Source organism: Actinia tenebrosa, unplaced genomic scaffold (assembly GCF_029948245.1).
Source record: "Actinia tenebrosa isolate PJP-AT-01 unplaced genomic scaffold, QUT_ActTen_1.0 PGA_scaffold3__52_contigs__length_22856419, whole genome shotgun sequence".
In the NCBI taxonomy this organism is placed as follows: Eukaryota; Metazoa; Cnidaria; class Anthozoa; order Actiniaria; family Actiniidae; genus Actinia; species Actinia tenebrosa.
Genome location: NW_028292580.1, coordinates 7,521,047 through 7,545,945, shown reverse-complemented (window position 1 = coordinate 7,545,945; position 24,899 = coordinate 7,521,047). Strand labels below are relative to the sequence as shown.

Sequence of the window (24,899 nt, the reverse complement as noted above, 5' to 3'; positions counted from 1 at the left end):
TGGCTAACCAGTTTTAAAGAACTGATGCATATCTCGGACTTCAACTCCAGATGTCTGAACTATGTATTACATGTGAGACCGAACTACGCCTCTGGGCACCTTGAGTCCGGGCAACCAAACTCACAAGCGACTTCACTGTAATTCCTTTTTAAACTGTGTTACTTAAAGGGTATCTGACAGGTTGCAGAAAAGAAATGCAAGTTGTGCAGGACGTAAATTGTAAGAACAAAATCAAAAGAAAAGAAATATTTTCCTTTGGAATTTGCTGTCAAAAGAGCTTTTAGATGCCTTATTATCTGATTACAAGAAACAGCTTTCCAGCTTTCATCCCTGAGAAATGTGTCTGTTTAATGTACAAAAGTATGGTGGCTTTTGTCACTCAAAAATAATCAGTCATGATCCCTTTTATGTTTTTGATGTTGATCCGTAATGATGAATGTGATTTGCCATTACAATACTATTTACCAATGAACAATAATGTTAGAATAGGTGTTAATACCTAGGCTATTTAATTCTGGATTAGAACACCTTTTTTTTTACTATAACTCAGACTAACCCTGATTATTTTAAAATTTTGAAAAATTGTGCGAGATTTTGTGGATTTTGAGGAATTGTGTGGAATTGATCCAATTGTGCGGATCTGAAACTGTGCAGCCTGTCAGATGTCCTGTACTTAAACACTTAAGTACACTTAACCCATTTTGTTGCAATAGCGATAGCTCTGTACATTTCACTTAACTCGAAACACAAGCCTTTAGTACATGCAAAACTGTATGTAATAGCTGTTACATTAGTTTGAAGCTCTGTCATTCCAAAAAACTATGAAACATTCAATTTAAATAGCAACAATCTTCTTACTCATTCTTCCAGTCCCAGACTTTCTGGATAAACTTTTCTCTACCCAAGTCATGCCTGGAAAGTCCACTCTCTCTCATTAACTTCTTTTCTACAACAACCTATGTAAGAAAAGAAAACACATCAAAAAACAAAAGGCATTAATAAAGCATCTAAGTAATGTAGACAGAGGAGAATTAATTGTCCTATTTCACTATGACGTCACATCAAAACAATCTATTGTTTAAACGCAAAGGATCATGGTTGTCAGAGGGGGTCAAATCAACACAAATTCCCCGAAAATTGTTCTAAAACCCGTATCATTCCACGAAGAGAATTAGAATAGCCAGCAAACACTCAGAATATTTTTTAGTACATATTAACACATATTATATCTGAAAACCAGGCCATTTTAGATTAAACTGTTTCACTAGGAGCAAATTTTGTTGAATTTTCTATTGGATTTGGTGATTCTATCCCCCACATAAACAAGCAATAGGGCAATTTTGATAGGGCAATTAGTGAAATAGCGAAATAGTGAATAGTGAAATACGGCAATTCTGATAGCAGGGTTCGTGCTGAGATAACCACTTAAAATTCAAGGACTATTCAAGGAGTATACAAGGACCCAAAAATGAATTTTCAAGGAGTATGTTCAGCTAAATATGCCAAGGTTTTACAAGGTGGTTGCACATGGCCGACTTTCAGATTTTCCAGTCTTTCTGACTAGATCTATTTCAGATCTATTTCAGCAAAAATTCAAGGAGTTTTCAAGGAGTTTAAGGAGTAGCACGAACCCTTTGATAGATACTGTACCTGAGTGGCAATACCAGCATGATCACAACCTGGGTTCCACAAACTCATTTTGCCATTTTGACGATTCCTGTAAAAAATAATGAATTTCGCATTAATGCAGCCACTGTCCAAAAAACAAAAAAGATTTATGGTCTTTCCCTGTTGTCAGAAAACTAGTACAACAACAGCCAAGAATAATTATAAACATTTGGCTTGACACTCATTTGATGAGCAATTAGCTTTAAATATTATCATGTCTAAATAAAGGTATTTTATTCATTTTCAATGCAGTTCTTTATTTACCATCTTGTTAAGCAATCTTCAATAGCATTGGTAAGAGCATGACCAAGATGAAGTGAGCCTGTCACATTGGGTGGTGGAATACACATCATGAACATACCATCAGAACCAGCCTTCAAGTCTGGATGCTACACAGCAAGAAAACACACAAAGAAATATTGATATACAGTACCGCCTGAAATCATTGCAGCATGCGAACGCGTTTGTTTCGCGTCTTTACCGCGTGCGGTGAACGCAAACTGTACGCGGAATGGACGCGAATGGACGCGAATGGACGCGGTCAATACGCTCTTTCGTTCTTACTGCGGTTTATAGAACGTAGCATTTACAGTACATACATGTGCCGAGTACATTTGCAGTGAAAGTGCCCCAAAAACTAGACATCACTTTTTAATCAAATGAGCAGCATTTTCTGAAAAAACGTAGCATAATCATCGACCGAATGTACGTACATTTAGTCAGATAGTCTATTAATATGGAAGTTTGAAACTTTCGAATATTTTCGAAATTCAAATGTCGGAAATACTTGGAAGTTCGTCCATAAACTTCTATAACTACATGTACTGTAGTTATAAATAAACTGACCTCAAATTATTATCGCTGTGAGGAGGCCTAACCGCATCAATTTAAACCTTCAAAGTTCAATATGCTACACAATATATGTCTTTTGCTAGAGGAAAGTTCAGTCTCCAAATAATTTATCAGAGTTTGAAGCAAATTATTAAGATCAAACCTATTCTTAATTCTTGTTTTTATTTCAAAATACAAAGTCGAAGCTTTTAGAACGCATCTTTTTCCAGCAAATGAATCCATGGCCGGCGAACATGCAATTTACACGCGGACTCGGTTGTTGCGAGCTGCATCGAGCCCTGCAAGCTGGAATTCTTTTTTTTTTTTTTGTCTCTCTATTAGTCGCTGCCGGTTCCTTTTTTTGACTGGCAGCAGTGAAAAATCAAATTCAAATCGGTTACTCGCAACTAACGAGTCCTCATAATATTTAAAATGCAAAGCGGCGGACCCTAATAATTCTCCCATTTTATACACAGAATACGAAGCCCCAAAAAATAATACTACATTCACCACGATTGTGAATTTTATGCTTTCGAGTAGCCCAAGAGTGAATCGAAGTAACGAATTCTGTTGTGAATGTAGAAGTATAAATAAAAGTTGCCTTAGGAAATTGCAGGACGAAGAATGTTTGAGAGATCTAAAACGTACAAACGCACGTGCATAAGAGTATGCGACAAGATAAACGTCATACATGTAGCGTTACACTGTAATCAATTATCTATGTCGGGCTCTAAAATATCTAATGTAATTTCGTTTTTTCCTCCAATGTTACTCTATTACCTTGAAATAAAGCACGAAAGCATAAAATACTATTATTTTATAAAATAGTTGGAACTTTTGGATAGATTAACCATTCCAACTGGATCAAAATCGAGGTAGAAACGCTCCCCACAAGATACAGTACAAAAGGGCAAGAGAATCGCATATGACCACATTTAAACACAGTTACATGTACATGTAGCTCATTTTCGATTGATGAAACAATTAATTCCAAAGAAATTCTACACACAAAAAAAATCGACTCCTGTACTGGTTGGTACAAACTTGAACTCGATTCCTAAATGGAACTTTTAAAAAACTCAAACTCGGGCCATAAAAAATATTTCGTTGAATGCCAAACCAGTAGGAATACTGTATAACCAAACAGCGCTTTGTACAGTATGATACTGTATGGGACGCGTTTTTTCGGCAACCGCGGTTAAATCGCGGTCAATTCTAGGTCAGGACGCGGCTTATTTGCGTTTTTACCGCGTGCACTGAACGCGCGACGGACGCGTCTTATGCCTCAATGATTTCAGGCGGTACTGTATATACAATGGGTCTGTACTGTACATGTAATAGAACATGAAATGTGGAACCATGAGTGCAGCGAGTGTTTCCACTGCAAAGTTTGGATCACCTCTGACGTCATTTCATGTTCAATTACAGTAAGGACCCATAGAAAACTGACTTTGATTTGTTTTTTTACCATAACAAAGTCGAAAAAATTGAGCAAAAAGACAAGTAAATAGTTTGAAAAAGCTGTTTCATCCGCTCACTCAGTGTGCATGACAGATGTCGTAAGCACAAGCAGGTCTAGCCTCTAATCAACAATGCTTCTAAGCCAATCAGAGCGTGAGAAATTTCCAAATTATGGCAAAAATCTATATATCTCTCGTAAGAAATAAAAAAGGGTGTATGTTAGAAGCAGTGTCAAACACATATTCATCTAAGCACTACACCTAAGAATCTATAATTTTAAGATTTTTTGTTGGCTTTCAATTTCTAATCTTATCTAACCTATGATTTACCTTGATTTTATATACTAAACCTTAGTGATAACTACCAATCTTTTGAAAATGCAATTAATACTTTTTGTCATTACAACTTTAAATTATAATTCAACATATTGTATTTGTATTGTCAAAACCCTTCTTTTCAAGACTAGATTTCAGATATGATTTATATATTTCTTTCTGAATTCACAATTTTTGAGTATATTATTATTTTCAATGTTACAGCATGTACAGTTTTTCTTATTTGTTTTTGTTCTTCTATTTGTTGGTGGCTAGATTACATGTAAATATTGTTAATGTATTTTTCTACCATGATCTCTTGTACTCACACTATACTCTGGCTTGAAAAACCCTTGTTTTTCCCACCATGAATACCATGCTGCTTCTACATATGTTGGGCTGTAGCTGTCAGGCATAGCACCACTTACATCTGGAAAACAGTATCAAGTATATCACACAACTTGATATGAATATTTAAATGAGCTACACGTGGGTCAATATGCTACAACCTACACCTCAAACATGGTCTATTAAAGGGGACTAGCATGAAAACCACCCAACGTTTACTGTTAATTCGTGTCATGCGTCAAAATTTAAAATTTCATATCTCCAATCAACTACTCCCGGGGGGGTACACTTGCCTGTTTAGGTTAGGGATGTGCTGCTGAGCCCTCTGAACCCTGACCCTGTTCCAGAGTAAAATCGCTGAAATTCATACCCTGTTCCAGAGCAAGATCGCTGAAAACCCTGTTCCAGAGAGGAGAGAGCATGATTTCATATACCCTGTTCCAGAGCGAGCGTGATTTTATATACCCTGTTCCAGAGTAGAATTGCTGAAAACCATACCCTGTTTGGCAACACATACCCGTATAGCGAATATGGGGGAGTAGCCCCCCCCCCGGACAACTACTCCGATATCCCAAAAGAAATTCAGTAAAAAAGGGTTTTTGAACCCACTATTTTGAATGACTGTGAAATATTTTCCAAAAGAAATTACTTTCCAATATAAACTTCTCGTTTATAGGATATATTTCAAAAATAGTAAGTTAAAACTTGCATAAAAAGCAATATTGACTTTTGAGGTGATGAAGTTTGGCCTTAGATTTTGCCATCGCAAAGGCCAATCATGATCAAAAACCTAGGGGGTGTCTATCTCTGAAGAAAAAAAGCTCAAATAACTATTAAATTACCATGGTTCATCATCTACTGGTAATCAGATACTCTTTTATCGTTTAAAATTTGGGGGAAAATGGTCAACACCCCAGCCGGTTTTCTCTGACAATAACTCTAAATAATTGTCATTCTTCTCTAGCTCTACCATCACTATCTCCACCCTCCCCATTACTGGACCTGTGCATGTGGCAGGAAACTAAAGATGAAACGTGTATATGGTACAATACATTGACGCCCTATGTACCATGAGCAATGGCCCACTAGTAACTCAGCTGTTCAGAATGTATGATTCACTTGTAACGATGCACTGCTTTGCTCATACTAAAAGCTTTATCAAGACTAAGAGATCTTTCATGGTTTAACAATAGACAAGTGTAAATACCTTTTTTCTCTCCTGGTAACGTAGGCTTGTCATAAAAAAACACTTTTTTAGATGACTCTTTCTTTTTCTTTTCTTTTTTCTAATAAAATAATTAAAGATTAAACAATGCATTATAATAGACGGCAGTGAAATCATACTAAAGATTATCCCAAATTTTATTTTGGTGATGAAATTACAAAAAATTAATACAGTTCCGTTTAGGGAGCACAAATAATAGTTCGAAGTCGAGGTTGGAGTGTCTGCTCATAGCAGAACTTAGGGCTTTTAAGTTGTGATGTACTGTATTTTCTGGTCCAATCACACAAAAGATATCTAAAATCTTGCCACAACTTATTCCCAGGATTTATTCTCCTCCTTCAACAATTAACACAGGAAAAAATCTCTGAAAAACATAATGGTTTTTTAGCATATTCCCATTGTGGTCAAAATACATTAATGTGTTTTATTGAGACACGAATGTTAATAAGCCTGAAGTGAGATGACGTTTTACCCCCATCTCTAGACCATAATCCTTTTCACATTGCTTTTGTTCTTTAATTATGACTATTGTTCCTGTATTCTCTAAGGAATCAAAAATTTTAATATGAAAGAATTTTAAAAACTATTATGGTATAGAGTCGGGGGTAAAACGTCATCTCGCTTCAGGCTTATTCAATAACATTCATGGAAATTGTGCATAAAACATTAGTGATCTTCAAGTTAATAACAACGGCATTTAGAATTTAAAAAACATATATGGTTTCATGACCTCAGAAATATGATTAATGTTTTTTATTATAAAAACTATAAATGGGAAGTGTTCTGTTTAACAAATAGACCTCATTTTTTTCTGTGTCTGTCCTCTTATTGACGATAAATTGTGTCATCACATTGCCAAAGTAGCGTGGATCCATGAGGCATAGCCGAGTGGATCCGCATACTACTTTGACAATGTGATGACAAAATTTATCGTCAATAAGAGGACAGACACAGAAAAAACTGAGGCTATTTGTTTCTTACAATATCAAAAATAATAAAAACTTCTCATTTTTAGTGATCAAAACAACCAACGGAAAGAGTGCGCGCTCGTTGATGTCAGCTTTATCTGTCTATCCTCTTATTGATGATAAAAAATAACCAATCAGCGCGCGAGAAATTTGTAAGTTTTGTAAAATTTTCCATTCAATGTTTTTTGAATGGAAATTACTATAATTACCATTCTAAAAACCATTATGTTTTTTATAATTTTTTTCCTGTGATAAGGAGTAAACAGCTGTGTGGTTAATATTACACATGGTTAATATTCAAGTAGTATTATTACAGCAAGAATAGGGGAATAGTACAAATAAACAAAACGTGTATAGAATAATTTATAAAGATATAAGCTGCAACGCACGTGACCAGGGCTGCGTACCGTCGAAATTCATGGGGAAAAAATATCAAGTTCATACCTCGTTTGAAGCACTATCTTTATTAGACGCCAACTGACTTTGTTTTTTAGCAAATTTCTCTAATTTAGCTTGTCGTTTGGCTTCTTTCTTGAGCTGTGCGGCAGTCTTTGGTACGTTTTCCTCAGCACATTGTTCATTATTCAAACACGAGCCGTTAGACGAGGCTTCAGATACGTTTTCTTTACCATCCATGGAACAAGAATGAATCAATCTAACTGGCAGTCTTTCTATAAGGAAGGCTGATCTTAACCTAGAGGATAATGATGAAATCACTTGAAGATATTTCATGTACTACACACATCTAGTCGTGGTTGACTCAACACGAAGCACCTTGGGAAACCACACAGGGTACCCACACACGAGATTTCTATTTTTTGCACTTGCTACAAAATCGAGACAAATTTTATGACTATTGAGAATGTTTCTTAGAAATATATTTTAGCAATATATGTGTGTGATACGCTGCCGAGTACAAAGTAAAATGTCTATGAAGAAATATTTTTAAATTAAATTTGTGGTCTAGCGCAGACGTTCCTGGGTCCCAGTATTGCATAACAATCCAAGATGGCTGCCAGTCGAAGTGTGTTTCGTCTGTCTTCGTCTTCTTTACGAGGGATTTTATTCCTGAGACAAGTTAATTCTCATGCAGTTATTAAAACAGCTTCGAGACAATTCCATGGTTATGCCAAAACGAAAGTCAATAGTAGTCGATTACTTGGTATTGTTGGTATTTTTGGAGGTGTTGGTGTTGGAACCTTGTTTGCCTTCAAAGAACAACATGCCAGTGAGTTTACAAATAACGTAGAAGACGATAAACAACAACTGCCCAGTAGATCCAAGGTTCCCTCTATCACATTATATCAATATCAAACATGTCCATTCTGCTGTAAAGTTCGCGCTTTCTTGGAGTATTATGGCCTTGAATATTCTATTGTTGAAGTCAATCCTTTAACTAGAAAAGAAATCAAGTTCTCTCATTACAAGAAGGTACCAATCACAGTAGTTAATGGTGTGCAGGTTAGTTCACTTCACTATTATCCTATTACATACTGGTATTTTGCTAAAGAGGAAGCGAGGTAGGTAGGTAGGTAGATGCCTGTCTCCTCTCTTTTTTTCTTCTTTTCTTCTTTCTTTTCTTTTAACAGCTTTATTGGCCTTCAAATTTCTCAACGAACAGAATAATTAACAAACATACTAAAAAAAAAAATACAAGAAAGGCCATATAAAGAAAAACTAAGTCTTTGACTTTGCGGTTATAGTCAAGAGATAACAGATCCAATTAAATAAGTCTTTCTTTGAGAATGTGTGGACCGCGTAGCACTTATGAAATGCATGAAGATATAGAAATATAGATTAGTTATAGTGCTAGAGAACTTATAGTACTATAACTTATCTATATTTCTAAGTCTTTCTTTGTTTAATAAAATAGTCCTATCACACAAAGGAGTCATATCTACTGCTTCTAGAACCTTGGAATAAGATAGCAGTAGATCCATTTCCATCCATGGACTTCCCCCAGCAGTAAATCACGCTGATTTACACATCCATGGTGCTTGATTTACATACCATTCCAAACTGCTGTGGGTCGATCTTTTTGAGGACAGCAGGCTTGACATAGTAGCTGTCAGACAGCAGTCCCTGTCTGTAATCATAAAGGCTGTGTTTCATATGGTTTCTAATTTGCTTTCCTGTCGTATTTGAAGTCGTACATTTCTATTTTTCTATATCTTTGGTGACACAAATCACTAATTTGCCAAGAAAATATATCACAAGCTCTTCTTCATCATTTAGTTTTACAAACCGGAACAACGAAAGAATATTTAAATTCAAAATTTGGCGCTAATCTATTGTCTAAATACTCTAACACTATTGGATAATTTTAAGAAAATTTGTCAAGGTGGCTTTGGTTGGAGTAGTCGCACTGTAAATTTTAGTTCTAAATTACTTATTTAACATGATGTACTTTTGTTGTCAGATCAATGATTCATCAGTTATTACCAGTGTTCTAAGGTCATATCTACTGGGAGAACAAAGTCTAGAGACTCTTCTTACCTACTACCCAGAAATGAAGTCCACTAATGATGATGGCAAGGAGGTTATTGAGTATGCTAACAGACATGCTGTAATGCATGTGACTGGAGTAGATAAGAACAAACAAAAGGAGCTGATGTAAGTATTCAGGGGTTAGAGACTGATGTGAGTGTTTTGTTTACAAATACTGACTGTATAGTGCAGTTTTCGCATGACTGTGAAAAGCTCAGTGTCATAAGCGTGAGGTGCCGTGACTGTGATGCTTTCTAGAATTTTATTGGCTGATTTTTTTCACGCACAAAGTGATTGGTCTGGCATTACCGTGACCTTGGCGTGACCGTGTCCGCACTGTGTTTATGCCGTGTTCCAGGTATTTGATTGGATGGAGAGTAAATTCTCGTGCAATGTGATTGGTCTGGCATATCCTTTGGCGTGTCATGGCCGTGTTCGTGCCATGAATTTTTTGCAGTCGTACGAAAACTGCACTAATAAACAAGTATTATACTGCTCAAGGTGGAGCTGGGTACACTATGAAGAAACTTTGAGTTCATTGTACCGTCAGTGAGAGTGTGTATTTGTATACAAAAAACAAATCTTAAGTCTTAAACCCTTTTAATATTCAATCTGAGTACACTGCGATACTCAACTTTCGCTGTTTTTGACGATGAGAGCCACAAGTTTATTAGCTTTGAGCTATTTCGTGCAACCCTCATTAAATAAAGGCTTCTGTCTGTCTGTCTATCTATCTATCTTAACAAAACAAATATGAGAAAATATATTAATATCAGGAATAAATTAGAAGAAAACCTTTATAAATTAAGAAGCCCAAAACTAGTTATTACATCATAAATACTGAAAGGAAATATATTTACAATTTTTTTCATTCAATATTTGAAGAAAATAATCAAATGAGACAGTCAAATCTGTCTTTGCACTGTCTCTCAAGGGACCATGCTCTCAGGTGTGTTTAGATGACGTAGAAGCCTTGTGTTCCGCTACTCTCTGGTGTAAAAATTTATATTTTTCTTTATTTATATCTTGTATATATGTATCCTATTACTTACTTAAGTGTGTTTGTTTCATCGTGATTTGCAGGGAAGAACGTCAATGGAGGAAGTGGGTTGATAACACATTTGTACATACACTGTCACCTAATATTTATCGAACAGCTGCTGAAGCTAATCAAGCATTTGAATACTTCTCTACTGTTGGTAACTTTAGCACTGTAGAGAGATATGCCGTAAGATACTGTGGTTCAGTCGTCATGTATGTCTTGGGGAAGCATCTGAAACAAAAGTAAGTCTGTAAATTCCAGGTGAACCAAATGGTTTTACAATTTTACGATGGAAAGCACGGGTGGCCTAGCAGTGAGATTGCTTGCCTCTCACCAATGTGACCCGGGTTTGAGTCCCGCTGAGCTCGGTGTCATGTGAGTAGAGTTGTTTGTTGGTTCTCTCCTGTGCTTCGAGGGTTTTCCAGGTTCTCCGGTTTTCCTCCCTCCGCAAAAACAAACTTCTAAACTCCAATTCAATCTTGGGCTTTCACCCTAGCATGGATCTGAGGGTTCCGTTCGTAATTGTCCCACTCTGTGATTACAGAGAAAACTGATAGATTTTCTTTAACTCTAGTCTTATATAGTAAGCCATATATCCAGTTGGGATGTAAAATGTGTAGTTCCAGAAAATATTCATACCTCCCCCATGGAGGTTTTTTTTTCTAAGACCCTCCCTATCTCTGGAAATTTTTCTCTGGTCCCCCCTCCCCTTGGAAATTTCAAATTCCTCTGTGGGTGGGGTACCATGAATAATTTCCGGAACAACACAATGAAAATTAATATTCAAAGATCTTGTTTTAGAGATTGCATATTTAACATTTTCCCTCCCATGGATGCTTATAACAAATCTTCATGTGAGCTACCCTGGATGTTTATATTAATGTTTTTCATATTATTTCATAATCTCTATTTTCCCTGGTCGTTGGTGGTTACAATCCAAAAAAATTGGTATTTGAAAATGAGCCAGTGTTTAAAATAATAATATGCCACTGGCCTTAGAATCCAGCTCATTTCCCTTTGAGGTTATCATAGGAAAAATCTGATTTGGTTGCTAGTAGAGCTTTGGATTGAGTACCTTGCTAGGAATCTTGTGAAGGAAGGGGTTAAATAACTGGCAGTAGATAGCAAGCCTGTGGTCATTATTCCATATAATAGATTCCATGGAATGTAGATTGTGTAGTTCCAAAAATTATCCATACCCCCCCCCCCCCCCCCCCCCCCCATGGCAGAATTTTTTTAAGACACTCCCCTACCCCCTGTTCCTTCTCTGACCCCCCTGCTCTTCAGAAATTCCAAATTCCTCTGTGGGTTGTGTATGGATGATTTCTGGAACTACACATTGAAGTTCATTTTTGTGGAGGAATAAAATGAAGAAACCAAACCTTAGATCAGAAGTTACAGGAGAGAATATTGTCAGAAGGGTGATAGGCACTTTAAACATTTAATTCATAAGATTTGATTACATATGCAAATAATTAATGACTGTTACTTGCATATCTAATCATTACCTTGCATTTTGAGATCTGAGCATAAAATAAGTGAAGACTTGGATGTTTTAATATTATTTTTTACCTTAGGTACTACTCAAAACTAAAAATCTAGAAAGACGACTCCTTTTTCAGCTCACAGTTATGTCCTCCACTAAGTGCCTCTCAACATAGCCGCCACAACTAAAGTTGAGAAATTTAATATATAGATTTCTTTTTTTGTTTTGGTGTTTTTGTTTTGGATACTAACTAGATCAAAAGAAAATAACAAAATATAAAGCCATTCAGTTACTCTATGCTCTAATCCTAAAACCAGAAAGAAAATTGCATATGCAAATAAATTTAAAGATTCCCCCTCCTCCACCATTTGGGCTGCTACGCAGGCTAAAGTCATTAATTATTTACATATTTTAAATAATTTCAGTCGAAAAATGAAAAATCGAAATCCAACTCATATTGGCTTGTTTATGCTTCTATTTTATTCAAAATTATGAGAATTTCAAGTAGAAGTTGAATACCATTATTTTCTAAACAACTTTTTATACAATATCCGCTTATTTTACAATGTAAGCAGATAGTTTCTGAGTGAATATATGTATTTCAGACGACAGTCAATGGGAAGGTCAAGATAATTCATGTATAGTGCAACCCTCTTGTCGGTGGGACGTAAAAGGAGCACAGGGAACCCAATCTCACAAAAGTGCAAGTAGGATTCAGTGAAGGGCATCCATGAGTTTACCATGTGCCAGTTTGATTGATCTTCTTGTGATCATATCTGTGATAAATTCTTATTGTTATGCTCTAGGTACAGACTAAAGGATGATGTAAGGCAGTCTCTTTATGAAGAAGCTGAAAAATGGATGAAGGCTGTTGGAAAAAGGAAATTCCTGGGTGGCTCATCGCCTAACTTAGCTGACTTGGTAGGTTTTATTTATTTATTTATTTATTCAATAACTTTACAACCAGATGTTTATATCTAATTGAGGGCATGGTTAACCGGACAAGAGTCCCATGTAAAGACCAGCCTAACAAAAAATACACACTAAAAGAAAAAAGAAAAAACTAAAGCAAAAATAACTATATACTACCAAAACAGGTAGAGTGTGGATTTCACTCGTTGCGAAACACTTGTTTTACTTCACATTCACAATGTCTCGTTCACACATTCCTGAGCCTGGGGCGGTTAATTAGCTTTGAACTTTGAGCCTGCGGTCCGTAACCATCAAATTTGAATCTTAACATCAAAGTTAAACTGCCGCTCTGGGCTCAGGAATGTAAGCATGGGGCTTTATGATGAGTGAAATCCATGCTCTACCTGTTTTGGTAGTGATGTACAAAGCTAAGAACAACAATTAGGATTAAAAGAGTTTTTCTTGGTGTCTCTTTCTAAATTTTCTTGCTTACTTTGATTTTTTTCACACTACGTTCCCCCTGCAAGGGTGGATCCAGGGGGTGAATCGGGTGACTAGTCAACCCCCTTTGGAGTTGAAAAATAATAAGGAAATAGAAGGAAAGACCTAAAAAGGCGCTATGTGATACCTTTCTAGGTAACAGTCACCACCCCCCCCCCCCCCTCTGTTTTTTATTTCTTAAAAAATTTTACTTATCATGAGATTTATCTGGTAAAGTATTGCAGTCTAGTTGGTTTTTTAATTCATTATTTTAATTTCAGCAATAATTTTTAAAATACTCAATAATTCCATTGTTTTAGGCAATGTATGGTGTTCTAAGTGGTCTGGAAGACCTGGACATGTTTAAAGATTTAATGGCAAACACTTCAATTAAACCGTGGTATTACAGGGTTAAAAAAGCGATCACAAATCATGAAGGATCTCAAACCATTGACGAGAATGCTTTAAAAGGGTGAAGTGTATTTGAAAACAATATTTTATAATAAATTTTCGCACATAATTTGGCCAGAACTTGCTGGATAATTAAAAAACTATTGTAATGGCACCCATTACTTTTTGCTTTTCAGAGGGGAAGGGTGACACTGTAGTGGGGTAGACAATACTTTCAGATAAGACCACGCTATATTTTTACAAAAGGTTCTATAAACAGGGCCATTTAGACAGTATTTAAACATGTCCGTCACACTGCATTCAACTTTCATTACTTGAACCAATCAAAAAAAAAGATGGCACTTATTATGTAAAACAGTTCCAACCACAAACAATCTCTTGTCTGATCTAAGTCAGGGCAGTACAACCCTGAAATAACCTGTACTTGTTTGGGGACTTTGAATACGACAAGTGAATCAGAAGAAGACTTAAACACTGCGTAAAAACGTTTGTAATTTTACTATTATAATTCTTTCATCACAGTAACTAAGGACTAACAAAACGTCAGTACATGTTCCAAGGTTTTTTTATCAGCTGTGTTTAAGTTTTCTTTTTCTTCGCCTGAAATAACCTCTGGACTGATGTAAGTCAGGGTATTGCTCAGTGGAATAGCGAGAATACCAAAGCTTGAAGTGTGAGTACAGGCAAGTTGGTGAGACCATTTCCCCATTTCTACAGGTAGCCCAACAAAATAAGAAAATTTAAGATTTTTAGCTAAACTGACAACCCCACACTATGCCTCTGGTATGGCTAACTCCTACATCGATTAGAATTTAGCTTACCCGTTGGGTCTTAAAGTGCACATGAACCCTTCCACAATACTTTCAGTACTGATTCTACATGAAGTAAATAGTCGAATGGTAAAATATTTATTGATTTGAGTGATGCGTCTCTAGTTATGAAGGTTTATACTTCTAATGTTCTACTAGTGTGACGTCTATCAAGGCTTAATTAAATATGCAAAATTTAACTGGTCCATAGATACAGTATTTAAAAAGCATCATTATTTTACTCATGGCTTACATGAAAGCTCTTTTTAAATTTGTATTTTCAAAATGGCCAGCATTTAGAATTATTAGTTGTCACCTTCATTAACATGTATGGATAACTGCTCTTCACATAGCTCACTGAACTTGCTTGTTTGCATGCTTGCTTGCTTGTTTATATTGCTTGCATATTATTTAAGGGCTTTAAAACTACAACGTTTGAATATTTTGGAATTGCAGAACTCGTTAATATATGACAGTTGATACAAGAAAACTATTCTTAAAAGCATTTTTCATAACTGCTTAACGACAACGTAGTCCCTATAATCACAACACTCCAAAAAATCCTTATTTCGCGACGGTAATCATGGACGTATTACCATTTCTAAAGATTCTAAAGTATTGTTAATTAGTAGCCTGCGTGCAGCCGGACTTTTCTCTCGTATAGTCTCGGACTTAACAGTTAGTTCGTTCGGCTGCACGCAGGCTGGCAGGGGCGTACCCAGGTTTTTTCAGAGGACGGCCATATTCCGGCCCCCATCTTGTTTCACCCCCGAAACGTGTATACGCTTTATTTTTACGAAAAGAAAAGAACCGCCATTACGTTTTACTTTTAGATTCAAAAACAAATTTGAAATACCGTATGCATGGTAAAAGGTGGCCATTTTGTTGCCACGAAGGGGAGGCCCTGGCCCCATTGCCTCTCCCCTGTCTTCGCCCTGGTTAATACCTTGGCAATTATTATCAATAACCTCAATGGACTAAGACTTAGATCACAAATAATGTGTGTGGCAAACAACACAGACGATATATTTAGTGGTTGTTAGAGCTAATGATTAAAGTGAGAGCACTCGAACGTTATCAAAATATATTTTATTTTCAAGCAATTGGCTCAATAGATGATTTACATTATACATTTTTTAAATAGTGGCAAACAACTGAAAGTGTTTATGATTCGAGTGTCCTTACTGTAATTAATCAATTTGAAGGAGATATGAGCATAAATTGTAATTTATTATAAATTGATATTGCTGTAAATATAAAACTGATTTTGAATGTCAAATATAGGGTCTGCTGGGATTCATATATTGTCTTTGACATTCAAGAGAGGAGCCTGGTGGGAAACAAAACATTGTTGCACGTCAATTTTTTTTCATTCCATTATTTTTGAGTACCACGGCATGCCTCGTTAAAGCGTTATAGGCCCACACGCATGTACCAGAGGTATGTGCAACGAGTTTCGTTAAAATACGTATGAATTCATTTGATGAAATGACTACATGAAATAGTTCGTAAGTCACAACTATACACAAACTGAATCGACGATAATGCTGCAGGTTCTTTTGTCACGTGGTATGCGATGTAATAAATAATCACAAAAATCGCATGTCGAGAGCTTTGTGTTTTCAGGCCATCGGTCATGGAAACTATTCTTGGTGAGCAATTTAGAATTTATTCAAGCTTCATAAAGACTGCCATGCTGTATATATTTGATGTTTCCCGAGATTCTCATCGGCCTTGTCATGATAATCTTCCAGATTAACTATTGATTGATGAATTAATGAAATAATTTAATTTTGTCACGCAAATATACTCGTTTTGAACATAAGACGACCGGAATCTGGCATCATTTTAGCTGATGTCAATCAAGACGTTTCCATGGCAATCTGTAAGCACATCCCTTAACCATTTAACACTCCTAAAATATCTCGCAACCCATGTAAACTTACCAAGAAACTGGTAACGTGGACAATGAAGTGTCGTTTTTCAATAAGTACTAACGAAATGGAGAGTCTGAATGAACTTATAAAGAAAATTGAATTAAAGTTTTATATTTCAAGTAAATTCATTTATTCTTGTGGGATATTGGTTTAAACCAGAAAGCAGCTGTTAGAAAATGAATATTTACATATTGAAAGTAAAAACAGACAGACTTTCACTTGGGTGAGACGTACGGCGGCGGCTAAGGAGAAGCTAGAGGAAAAAGGTAAGGCTTTCTATCGAATTTTAAATGATTCTATAACACCTTAAAACTCGATAAATAATGATATATTATTATAGATTTATATTAACGTATAAGGGCGACTAGTCTGATCGAAAATTCCTCTCAAGGAAACGTATAGTTGAGCGTTCATTTCGAAGTCTGTATCTTGAACAGTATGATTTTGAATATCTTCTATTGCATTCAATTCCTTTTTCGCTTTTTGTTCATGTTCTTTGGATAATAAATAAAATGTATGTACAGTTTGGCTTTTGAGGGCCTAAGGAAGCTCATCTTTAGCCAGCCGACAGGCTTCGACAGGCCTTCGCATTTTTTTGTCACGTTCTATTTAGGTTTTATAGGTGTGTATCAGGCGATGAGATCAACAGAACAGTATTTAAATAAAAGCTTTTCTTATGCTTTTTATAATGCATTTTATTATAAATGGTATTTTTATTCCAATATTTGAGTTATTCATTATTTTAAATGCCACCAAACTTCTATAAAATACAATGACAACATCTATCCTTTATTTGGCCTTTGAACCACGACAAATATATACTTCTTTATATACTGAGGTGAATGAGACGACGTGACTTGGGTATTGATTTAGTGAGTTTTCATTTAAATATTTGATCTCGAACACTTTGGAAAAGTGAAAATGAAATTCATGAAATACTAGTTAATAAATGACATCGATGTTTGAACGCTTCTTCATAGAGTGCACGCACTAAATCCGTGAACATTAAATAGTACTAATTAGTACTATTTCATACAGAATCCTTTGTTTTCTATCGTTTATTTATCACTATTTAGTACTAAAAGTTAGTATTTGTGCGTGCACTATATCGTATTTCTATTATGACCGTGTCACATGTCTTTTTTCCCAGATAACTGCACTATGACAAGCTTCCGTGACATAATTCTGTGGCGTGACATCAAAGTCACGACCATAGTTTTCGTTAGTGGTTTTATCTTCCTGGTATGTTTGACTCAGTTCAGTCTCCTTACTGTGTTATCGACTTCATCAATGGTCATCCTTGTTCCCATGCTGGTACTCAGGCTACTCTTTACTGCACGGTCAGCATTTTGGAAGACAGAGTTTAAGCACCCTTTCCAGTAAGTGACGCAGTTGTAACAATAACGGTTTTCGCCCGGGGGGGTACTCTTGCCCGTTTAGGGTAGGGCAGGCATCCCAGACCTCCTATATATCCTATATTTCCTATAATTTGTATAGGATTCTATAAAGAGCCTATATTTAAAGAAAGCCTCCTATATTTCCTATAAATAGGACGACTGCTGATTGATACATTTATATTTTACACTGTTTAGCATATTTGGCGAAGGAAATAAAATGCCCCCCCCCCCCCCCTTTTTTTTTTTATATTTGGTTCTGTTTTTTTTATGGCCGATCCCTGGTACCGCCACCGAAAAGCTATCTTAGCTCCTATAAAATGCATATATTTTTGGGGAAAAATCCTATATTTTCCCATATTTAGAACTTGCACAGCCTATATTTCCTATCAAATTTGTCTAAAAAGTGGCTGGGATGCCTGGTAGGGACGTGCCGCTGAGCCCTCTGAACCCTGACCCTGTTCCAGAGTAAAATCTTGAGCGTGATTTCATATACCCTGTTCCAGAGCGAGCACGATTTTATATACCCTGTTCCAGAGTAAAATCGCTGAAAACCGTACCCTGTTTGGCGGCACGTACCAGTATAGCGAATATAGGGGAGTACCCCCCCCCCCCCCCCCCGGAACTACTCTATATTGAATCTACAGCACTAAATCAACTGGCTTTTGAGATGTTATGCAAATTTGAAGATCTAATTCTGAAGAGCCTTGATATCGTGCTAGAGTTTCAATTAGATTAAAGGATATGTTTTGCTTTTGATTACAGCTCCTACCTGGACAAGGATATTAACGTTTCCAAGGATAACGTAAGCCTAACATAACTAGTACATCATTCGCCATTTTCACATTTACCATAATGTGTTGGTTTTCTGGGGTATAACTACAGGTAGCCCAAGCTTGGTTTCTGTGGTGTCATGTTATAAGGAAATGTATGGGGATTCTTCAAAACTTTCAATAAAATCATTGTAACGTGAAATAAAGCCTTGAAATTTTACCCGATCATCGAGAAATAGCACTTCTTTCGCTCTGTGTGGTCGCTTTTTGAATTTAGCCCGTTTTAAGGATTTTTTCCCCTACCAGTAAGTACTGGGGGGGGGGGGGGGGGGGTCTTGAAAAAGGTCTTGAAAAACCTGACAAAAAAATCGACGAATGCATGTACACTATGCCTCTTGTCGTCAGCCTTCAGCATAATATATGCAATTGTTCCTCTGGTTACTGTATTGCGATAGTTTGCAGTAATGCTTTATATTTGTATTGTTTCTTTATTGATATGATTTAGTGTCATTTACAGTACGAATAGAAATATATATGTGTGTTCGTCTCATGACCCGGGTGTCATGTTACAATGACATACTTTGATATTACGTTACAATGATATAATATGACAGTTACCCCCAAAAACGCAATGTATTTTTGGGGATGGGATGCACTGCCTGTATCAATAATATTAGGGGACCAACGTACACAGCCCAAGACGTCTGGGTTTTGGTTTCCGTCGATCAGTGAAATTAACTATCTCAGATAGTTGGAAATTTAATTACAGCTAGTATATAACGGATTAAAAATATATTCATTCTTGCTGTTATTTTTTCACTTGCTTCCTGCTGATCTGTGCACATTTTTTATCAGGCAACTCGTTTTGGTGAAAAGGCCGCTGAATATGTTGCAAACCTCGCAGAAAACATCAGAAGTTTGTTGTTGGTGGAAGATCTAGCCGACTCAGTCAAGGTCAAGACTGTGATTATATGTTATAGGGTCACTAACATAATCAGGAATGTCGTCAAACACAAGCCCATTCATATCAGTCAGTGATCGCAATTGCCATCATCATGAATATCATCAACAACATCATCATCTTTATTATACCTTCATCTTCATCATCTTCTTCTTCTTTAACATCACCACCATCACCATCATCGTAATCATCATCACCATCATCGTAATCATCATCAACATCGTCATCATCTTTATTACACCTTTATCATCGTCATCTTCTTCTTTATCATCGTCATCATCATCACCATCACCACCACCATCACCACCATCATCAACATCAACATCACCATAATCACCATTTATTGCCATGCATTGATGTCCTTTTTTGTCTCTACTTTCTTCCTCGTTCTTCTAAATTCATTTGTTTTTCTGTTTCAGCTTCTAATGCTGTTGTACATCCTATCATATGTCGCACAATGGTTTAGTGGTGTTACACTTACTTTCGTTGGTAAGCCTATGCAAACAGGTTTTATCGATGCACTTTTATTTATGTAGTTTTACGTGTGTTAAGGTTGTATTTTATGTGTTACGTTTTCATGTCATGTTGTTTATCGTAAAATCTTTATGCATTATTGCTATTATTAATGATATCTGAAATACTGAATGCTAACTTTACAAAATATTGTTTTTTGTTTTTAGCCTTCATTGGTTTGTTTACGATCCCAAAGATTTATGATATGTACAAGGTATGGGGTTAAAATAGAGAACGGCAGTTTGCTATATACGACTAGCCGCTAACTAGATGATTTGCGCATGCGTACCGATCAAGAACTGAGCCCTTATTCCAAGACAGCAGCTACATGAGTGGAAGTGTTGAGCTATAATGAATCAATGAGTTATTTATGATTTATATAGCGCCCTTTCTATATGGATATAAACTAAGGCGCTTCGCATTGAGTTGTCAATTTCACTGCTTTTTATACAATTTATAAACATGAGATTGTTAGTATGAGGTGTAGGCACTGAGGGTGGTCGCTGCCAGGGTTTCTTTACGTCCTCAGTGGTTCTTTTACAACCCTCCGATATTGGTTAGTAATGATGAGGTGTGAAGAAACGTCATCCGAGCCACAAATGCAGCACTCTCTCGTCAGTTATCTTAAGACCCTGAGTGTTGGTCCCGCCGGGACCGGTTTCATCTTTTTAGGAAGGGGGGTGGGCCGGAGGGATCACTATACTGACAGTAATGTAAAATTTCTTGCCACCTTTTATTCTGTCTGCTTAAGAAAGTGCCCTTCCCTTTAACTTTGTTGGATTTTTGTCCATCCCCTTAATGTAGTGTGAAATATTTGACGACCTCCCTTTTTGACAGAATAGATATTTAATGGCAATCGGTTTCAGTCTCCTCCCCTCTCTGGTTAAAAATTGTTTTGGGTCTGGAAGGTTCGCCCCGCCCCGCCCCTGCACTTGGGTACCTTGGCACCTTGGTGACTAGGATAACAGGACGAAGCCTCAGACGAGTATTTAACGCGTTTATCTTTAGGTTGAAATCAACAAAGCCCTGGAGAAGATTCAAAAAGCAATCGATGATCTTCTAGACAAGTAAGCTGTATTGAATGAACGCATTGAGATGAACTTTTGATAATACGTTATACTAAAGGTGCCAACTGTGGGATGCACCCAACGACAAAACCAGAGTATATTGAACATTAGCATATACCAACTTGTGTACTTCCTAAGAACGCTCGCGCTCATTGGTTAATTGGAGGTGAATATTGTACAATATTCACCTCTGAGTCTCGAAATATTGAGTCGGCAACAAAATGGCATCTGCCGGCAATCGTTTAGGAAATTGAAAAAAATGAAAGTAATTGCCATTCCTATCAATACTAAAAAGTCAACCAAGTATACACCCTTTTCATAATGGCTAATGAACGCACGGAAACGAGGTCACCCAGTCATCTTGCAAGGTTGAGCCAAGCTGCTCATTCAAAATAAAGGCTGTTAGCGCTAATTCAGATCAAAACAAAGGTCATGTTTTTATACTTTTCTTCTTTAAAGTTATTTCATGTAACTTTATATCTTTTATCGTGAAATAATGACTGGGTGACCTCGTTTTCGTGCTCTTGTCAGCCATTATGAGAAGGGTGTATGGCCTAAAAGTTTTGCTAAAAGTTTTGCGTGAATTTGTCACGCAACCTAAAAGTTTCCGTTTGTTTGTTTTTATTGAATTATTTTATATAAAAATAAGCTACTCTGTACACAAGTTGGTATATGCTAAAACAATTATTCGCCTCAGGCTCAGTGAATATGGAGAATATTTACCTCGCCGCTTGAAGACTCGCGTCTCGGTAAATATTCCCCGATATTCACTTCGGCTTCGGCGAATAATCGTTAAATATCCAAACATGTATGATGGTCATTGTGATGATAATGATGATCATGCTGATTATGGTGATGATGATCATGATGATCATGATGATGGTGATGATGATGATTATAATGATGACCATTACAATAAATTTAATTTCACGATGGTACATTTGGACAGTCCACACTGATAACATACACGTATACACACACATATATATACACACTCGAACTCTAATACTTTGACACACTTTAAAGACATATATACACATATGTTTCGGTGCTATTTCATGTTGTTGAAAAATAAACATGAAACAAGGGACAACTCGCCTCAAAACATGCTAAAGAGCCTCATTACGTACTCTAGGACAATTTGGTAACAATGTTTTGCCGAGAAAGGATTCAAACTGTATATCCAAAACATGTCAAGGTTTTAGAAATTCGGTGTATATATTATTAGAATACCACCAACTACCCCACCAGGACCTACACGCTAGAAACGCAGTAGAACTGGTATTTGATTTATTGCTACCGTAAGTTTTCCCAGGTTTTTCTCTTTCGGGTTTACCGTAGAGTTGGGGAAGCCCTTAACTTCTAATATATCGTTTATTCCTAAGGACCGAGAAACGATACACAGCGAAAGCTAGCTTAGTGGTTGACATGCAGAAGGTCCCAGTTAAGGATACGAGCTTATTTGAAATATATATAGGAGAATATATGAGAAACCCTGAGTATCCTGAAGAGAAAAGCCTGGGAAAACTCACGCGGTACCAACCAGTCACTTACTAGTTCAACTACTTTTCCATAGTGATATATATACTTATTTAAAAAAAGTTAGTCACCAAAAACCTAGAAAGCTGTGATCGCTGAAAATCATGGGGAAATATTTATATCCAACAAGTAAAGCTTTTGACAAAAACTGCAGCAGTTGAGGATACTCAGAGGAGGTGAACTTGTAACTGGTAGAATATCTCAAGTCCATCAACAGTTATCAAGCGGTTGAAACATGTAAAATGTATCTATCCATAATCCTCGTTGATCTCAGCTTTGTAGCTTTTTAGGTGACTAACTTTATTGGAATAAGTGTATATAACTAAGTTCATAGTACCCAATTCACTGAGTGATTCAATACCCATATCTGTCGCCAGGATCAATGCAGCAGTACCAGTCTCAAGGGGGAAACCAGCTACAGCTAAGGACACCAAGAAGCCAGACCAAGAATCGGAGAAAGATAAATCAGCTTGAAACTAGATATCAAAAATAACACTAGGGCCGTAACCAGGGGGGAGCACAGGGTGCACGTGCATCCCCCCCCCCCCCCCATAAAAGCTTAAGGTCCACTCATCTATCTCCTTTTGCTTTAAAATTGCATGTAAATGTTTTTTGATTGAATGAAGACCACTTTCCATCTGCATATTGTAGCATCTTTAAGAATCACTCACCCATTATAGTCCTTTTTATTTATTTTCTACTTTTTTATTCTATTTTATTTATTTATGGTTCTACTATTTTTATTGGTTACCTTTTTTTTTTGGTTCTGCAAATCATTGCCTGTGTACCTCCCCTGCAAGATCCCTGGTTACGCCCCTGAACACAACTCTTGTAAAGCATTACTATAATCTTGCCTTAGTAGAACTTGCCTGACTGATAACTGAAATAAATAGTTATTATCTGAAGTGTTGAAAGGTGAAGGTGAACATTCTTCCCTGTCCTCAAACAGGTGCACTAGTTGACGAGACTGATTGCTGGCTGCCAGTTTAGGCTATAGCTATCGTTTATGAGGGTCATAAGGAGTCTCATGAGCTTCTATAACCTTCTTTTATCGGGCCTATGAACGTGACGTGTATGGCACCTCTAATTGGACTAAAGATATTATTCATTAGAATCATGACATTAAAATGAATTCCATGGCAAATAATAAAAACTTCATGGAAAAAAATACTGCAAGTAGTTTGTCTATATCTATACCAAAGAAGGACCTATGTGTTTCTTTACCGGAAAAACACTTAATTCAAACGAAAACTAGTCCTATTTGGCGGATAAATCCTTATCTAGTGGATAAGTTAATGTTGTTATCCAATTATTGATCCACTATAGACAAGATTTTCCATTGAACAGCGCTGTCCACCCTTTATACGATCGGACCCTGAAAGCGTTTTGAAATAATAATCATTAGTATTTTTACACAATAATGAATATGATAAATCCGGCGTGCTCATATAGGTCACAATTTACGTCTTATGCTGTTATATGCAACTACAGGTTAATATAAGAGGGTTGTGAAGGGGTAAAATGGGAACTGGGATTGGCCTGTTTTTGCTTTGGGGAAATGGGATTTAGGTCGCTGGGAATGGGGGAAAATATCCGAAGTAGTAATGGGATAAGTATTTTGTAAGCATGGCCAATCAAGTATCAACGATATTCGTGTACAGCAGTCAAGCCATAAGACTCTACAGAGCATGCGTATACCTTTACATGACTAGACACTGTTCTGATTAGAAGCAGAGTCCTCGTACACGACCCGTACTGTTGTTGTGGAAGTTAAGTACTTTTCGACTCAAACTAGCTTTAAATTGGAATTATTCAACAACCCAGATAGCGAGCAATATTCTTAGAATGTGTGGCATAGAGGATTCGAGTACACGGAGAGGATTTGAGCATTTGGCTCTGGAAGTGTTTTACCTCGACTGCACTAAATCTGGAAGATGACACTGACGTCACATAATGTATGTTGATGACGATAATGTGATTATGTATGATGTATATGAAACACGATGATATTAAGATACATGATGGTCTGAAATTAAGGTGTGGGCTAAAATGCATGGTAAGGACAAAATAGCACCATAGATATGGCAGGCTCTTTGCCTCTCAACTTAATTTCTATTCAATGAAAGGCATAGAAAATGTTGTAAGCAAAGATGATGAGCCCCCTAATTCAAATGAGGATGGCAGTGACACCTAAAAACGAACAGGTAGACTGCTTTAGCACTGGCAGTGATATAGTGACTCTGAAGATTCAGAAGAAGAGGCAGACAGCCCTC

General features: G+C 36.7%; 3 protein-coding genes across 3 annotated transcripts in view; 2 read left to right on the top strand and 1 right to left on the bottom strand.

Moving 5' to 3' along the window:
• Positions 1-7,599, bottom strand: part of LOC116300703 (valine--tRNA ligase) — a 31,106-nt gene extending 23,507 nt beyond the window's left edge. The window contains exons 1-6 of the mRNA XM_031709619.2: positions 7,260-7,599; positions 5,830-5,908; positions 4,604-4,704; positions 1,933-2,057; positions 1,651-1,717; positions 859-956 (exon numbers count right to left, since the gene is read on the bottom strand). Of these exons, the coding sequence (XP_031565479.2) occupies positions 859-956; positions 1,651-1,717; positions 1,933-2,057; positions 4,604-4,704; positions 5,830-5,908; positions 7,260-7,547 (758 nt within the window). The 5' untranslated portion in view covers positions 7,548-7,599. The remainder of the gene's footprint in view (positions 1-858; positions 957-1,650; positions 1,718-1,932; positions 2,058-4,603; positions 4,705-5,829; positions 5,909-7,259) is intronic.
• A 199-nt stretch (positions 7,600-7,798) lies between these two features.
• Positions 7,799-13,742, top strand: LOC116300704 (prostaglandin E synthase 2). The gene is made up of 5 exons (XM_031709620.2): positions 7,799-8,276; positions 9,235-9,428; positions 10,386-10,586; positions 12,637-12,751; positions 13,543-13,742. The coding sequence occupies exons 1-5, from the start codon at positions 7,824-7,826 to the stop codon at positions 13,696-13,698; spliced, it is 1,119 nt and encodes a 372-aa protein (XP_031565480.1). The 5' UTR covers positions 7,799-7,823; the 3' UTR covers positions 13,699-13,742.
• A 2,749-nt stretch (positions 13,743-16,491) lies between these two features.
• LOC116300705 (reticulon-1-A) lies at positions 16,492-23,531 on the top strand. Its single transcript, XM_031709621.2, has 8 exons — positions 16,492-16,645; positions 17,530-17,758; positions 18,539-18,578; positions 19,402-19,500; positions 19,927-19,996; positions 20,188-20,234; positions 21,029-21,087; positions 23,004-23,531. Exons 2-8 carry the CDS (start codon positions 17,541-17,543, stop codon positions 23,098-23,100), a joined length of 630 nt encoding a protein of 209 aa, XP_031565481.1. The 5' UTR covers positions 16,492-16,645; positions 17,530-17,540; the 3' UTR covers positions 23,101-23,531.
• The last annotated feature ends 1,368 nt before the right edge of the window (positions 23,532-24,899 follow it).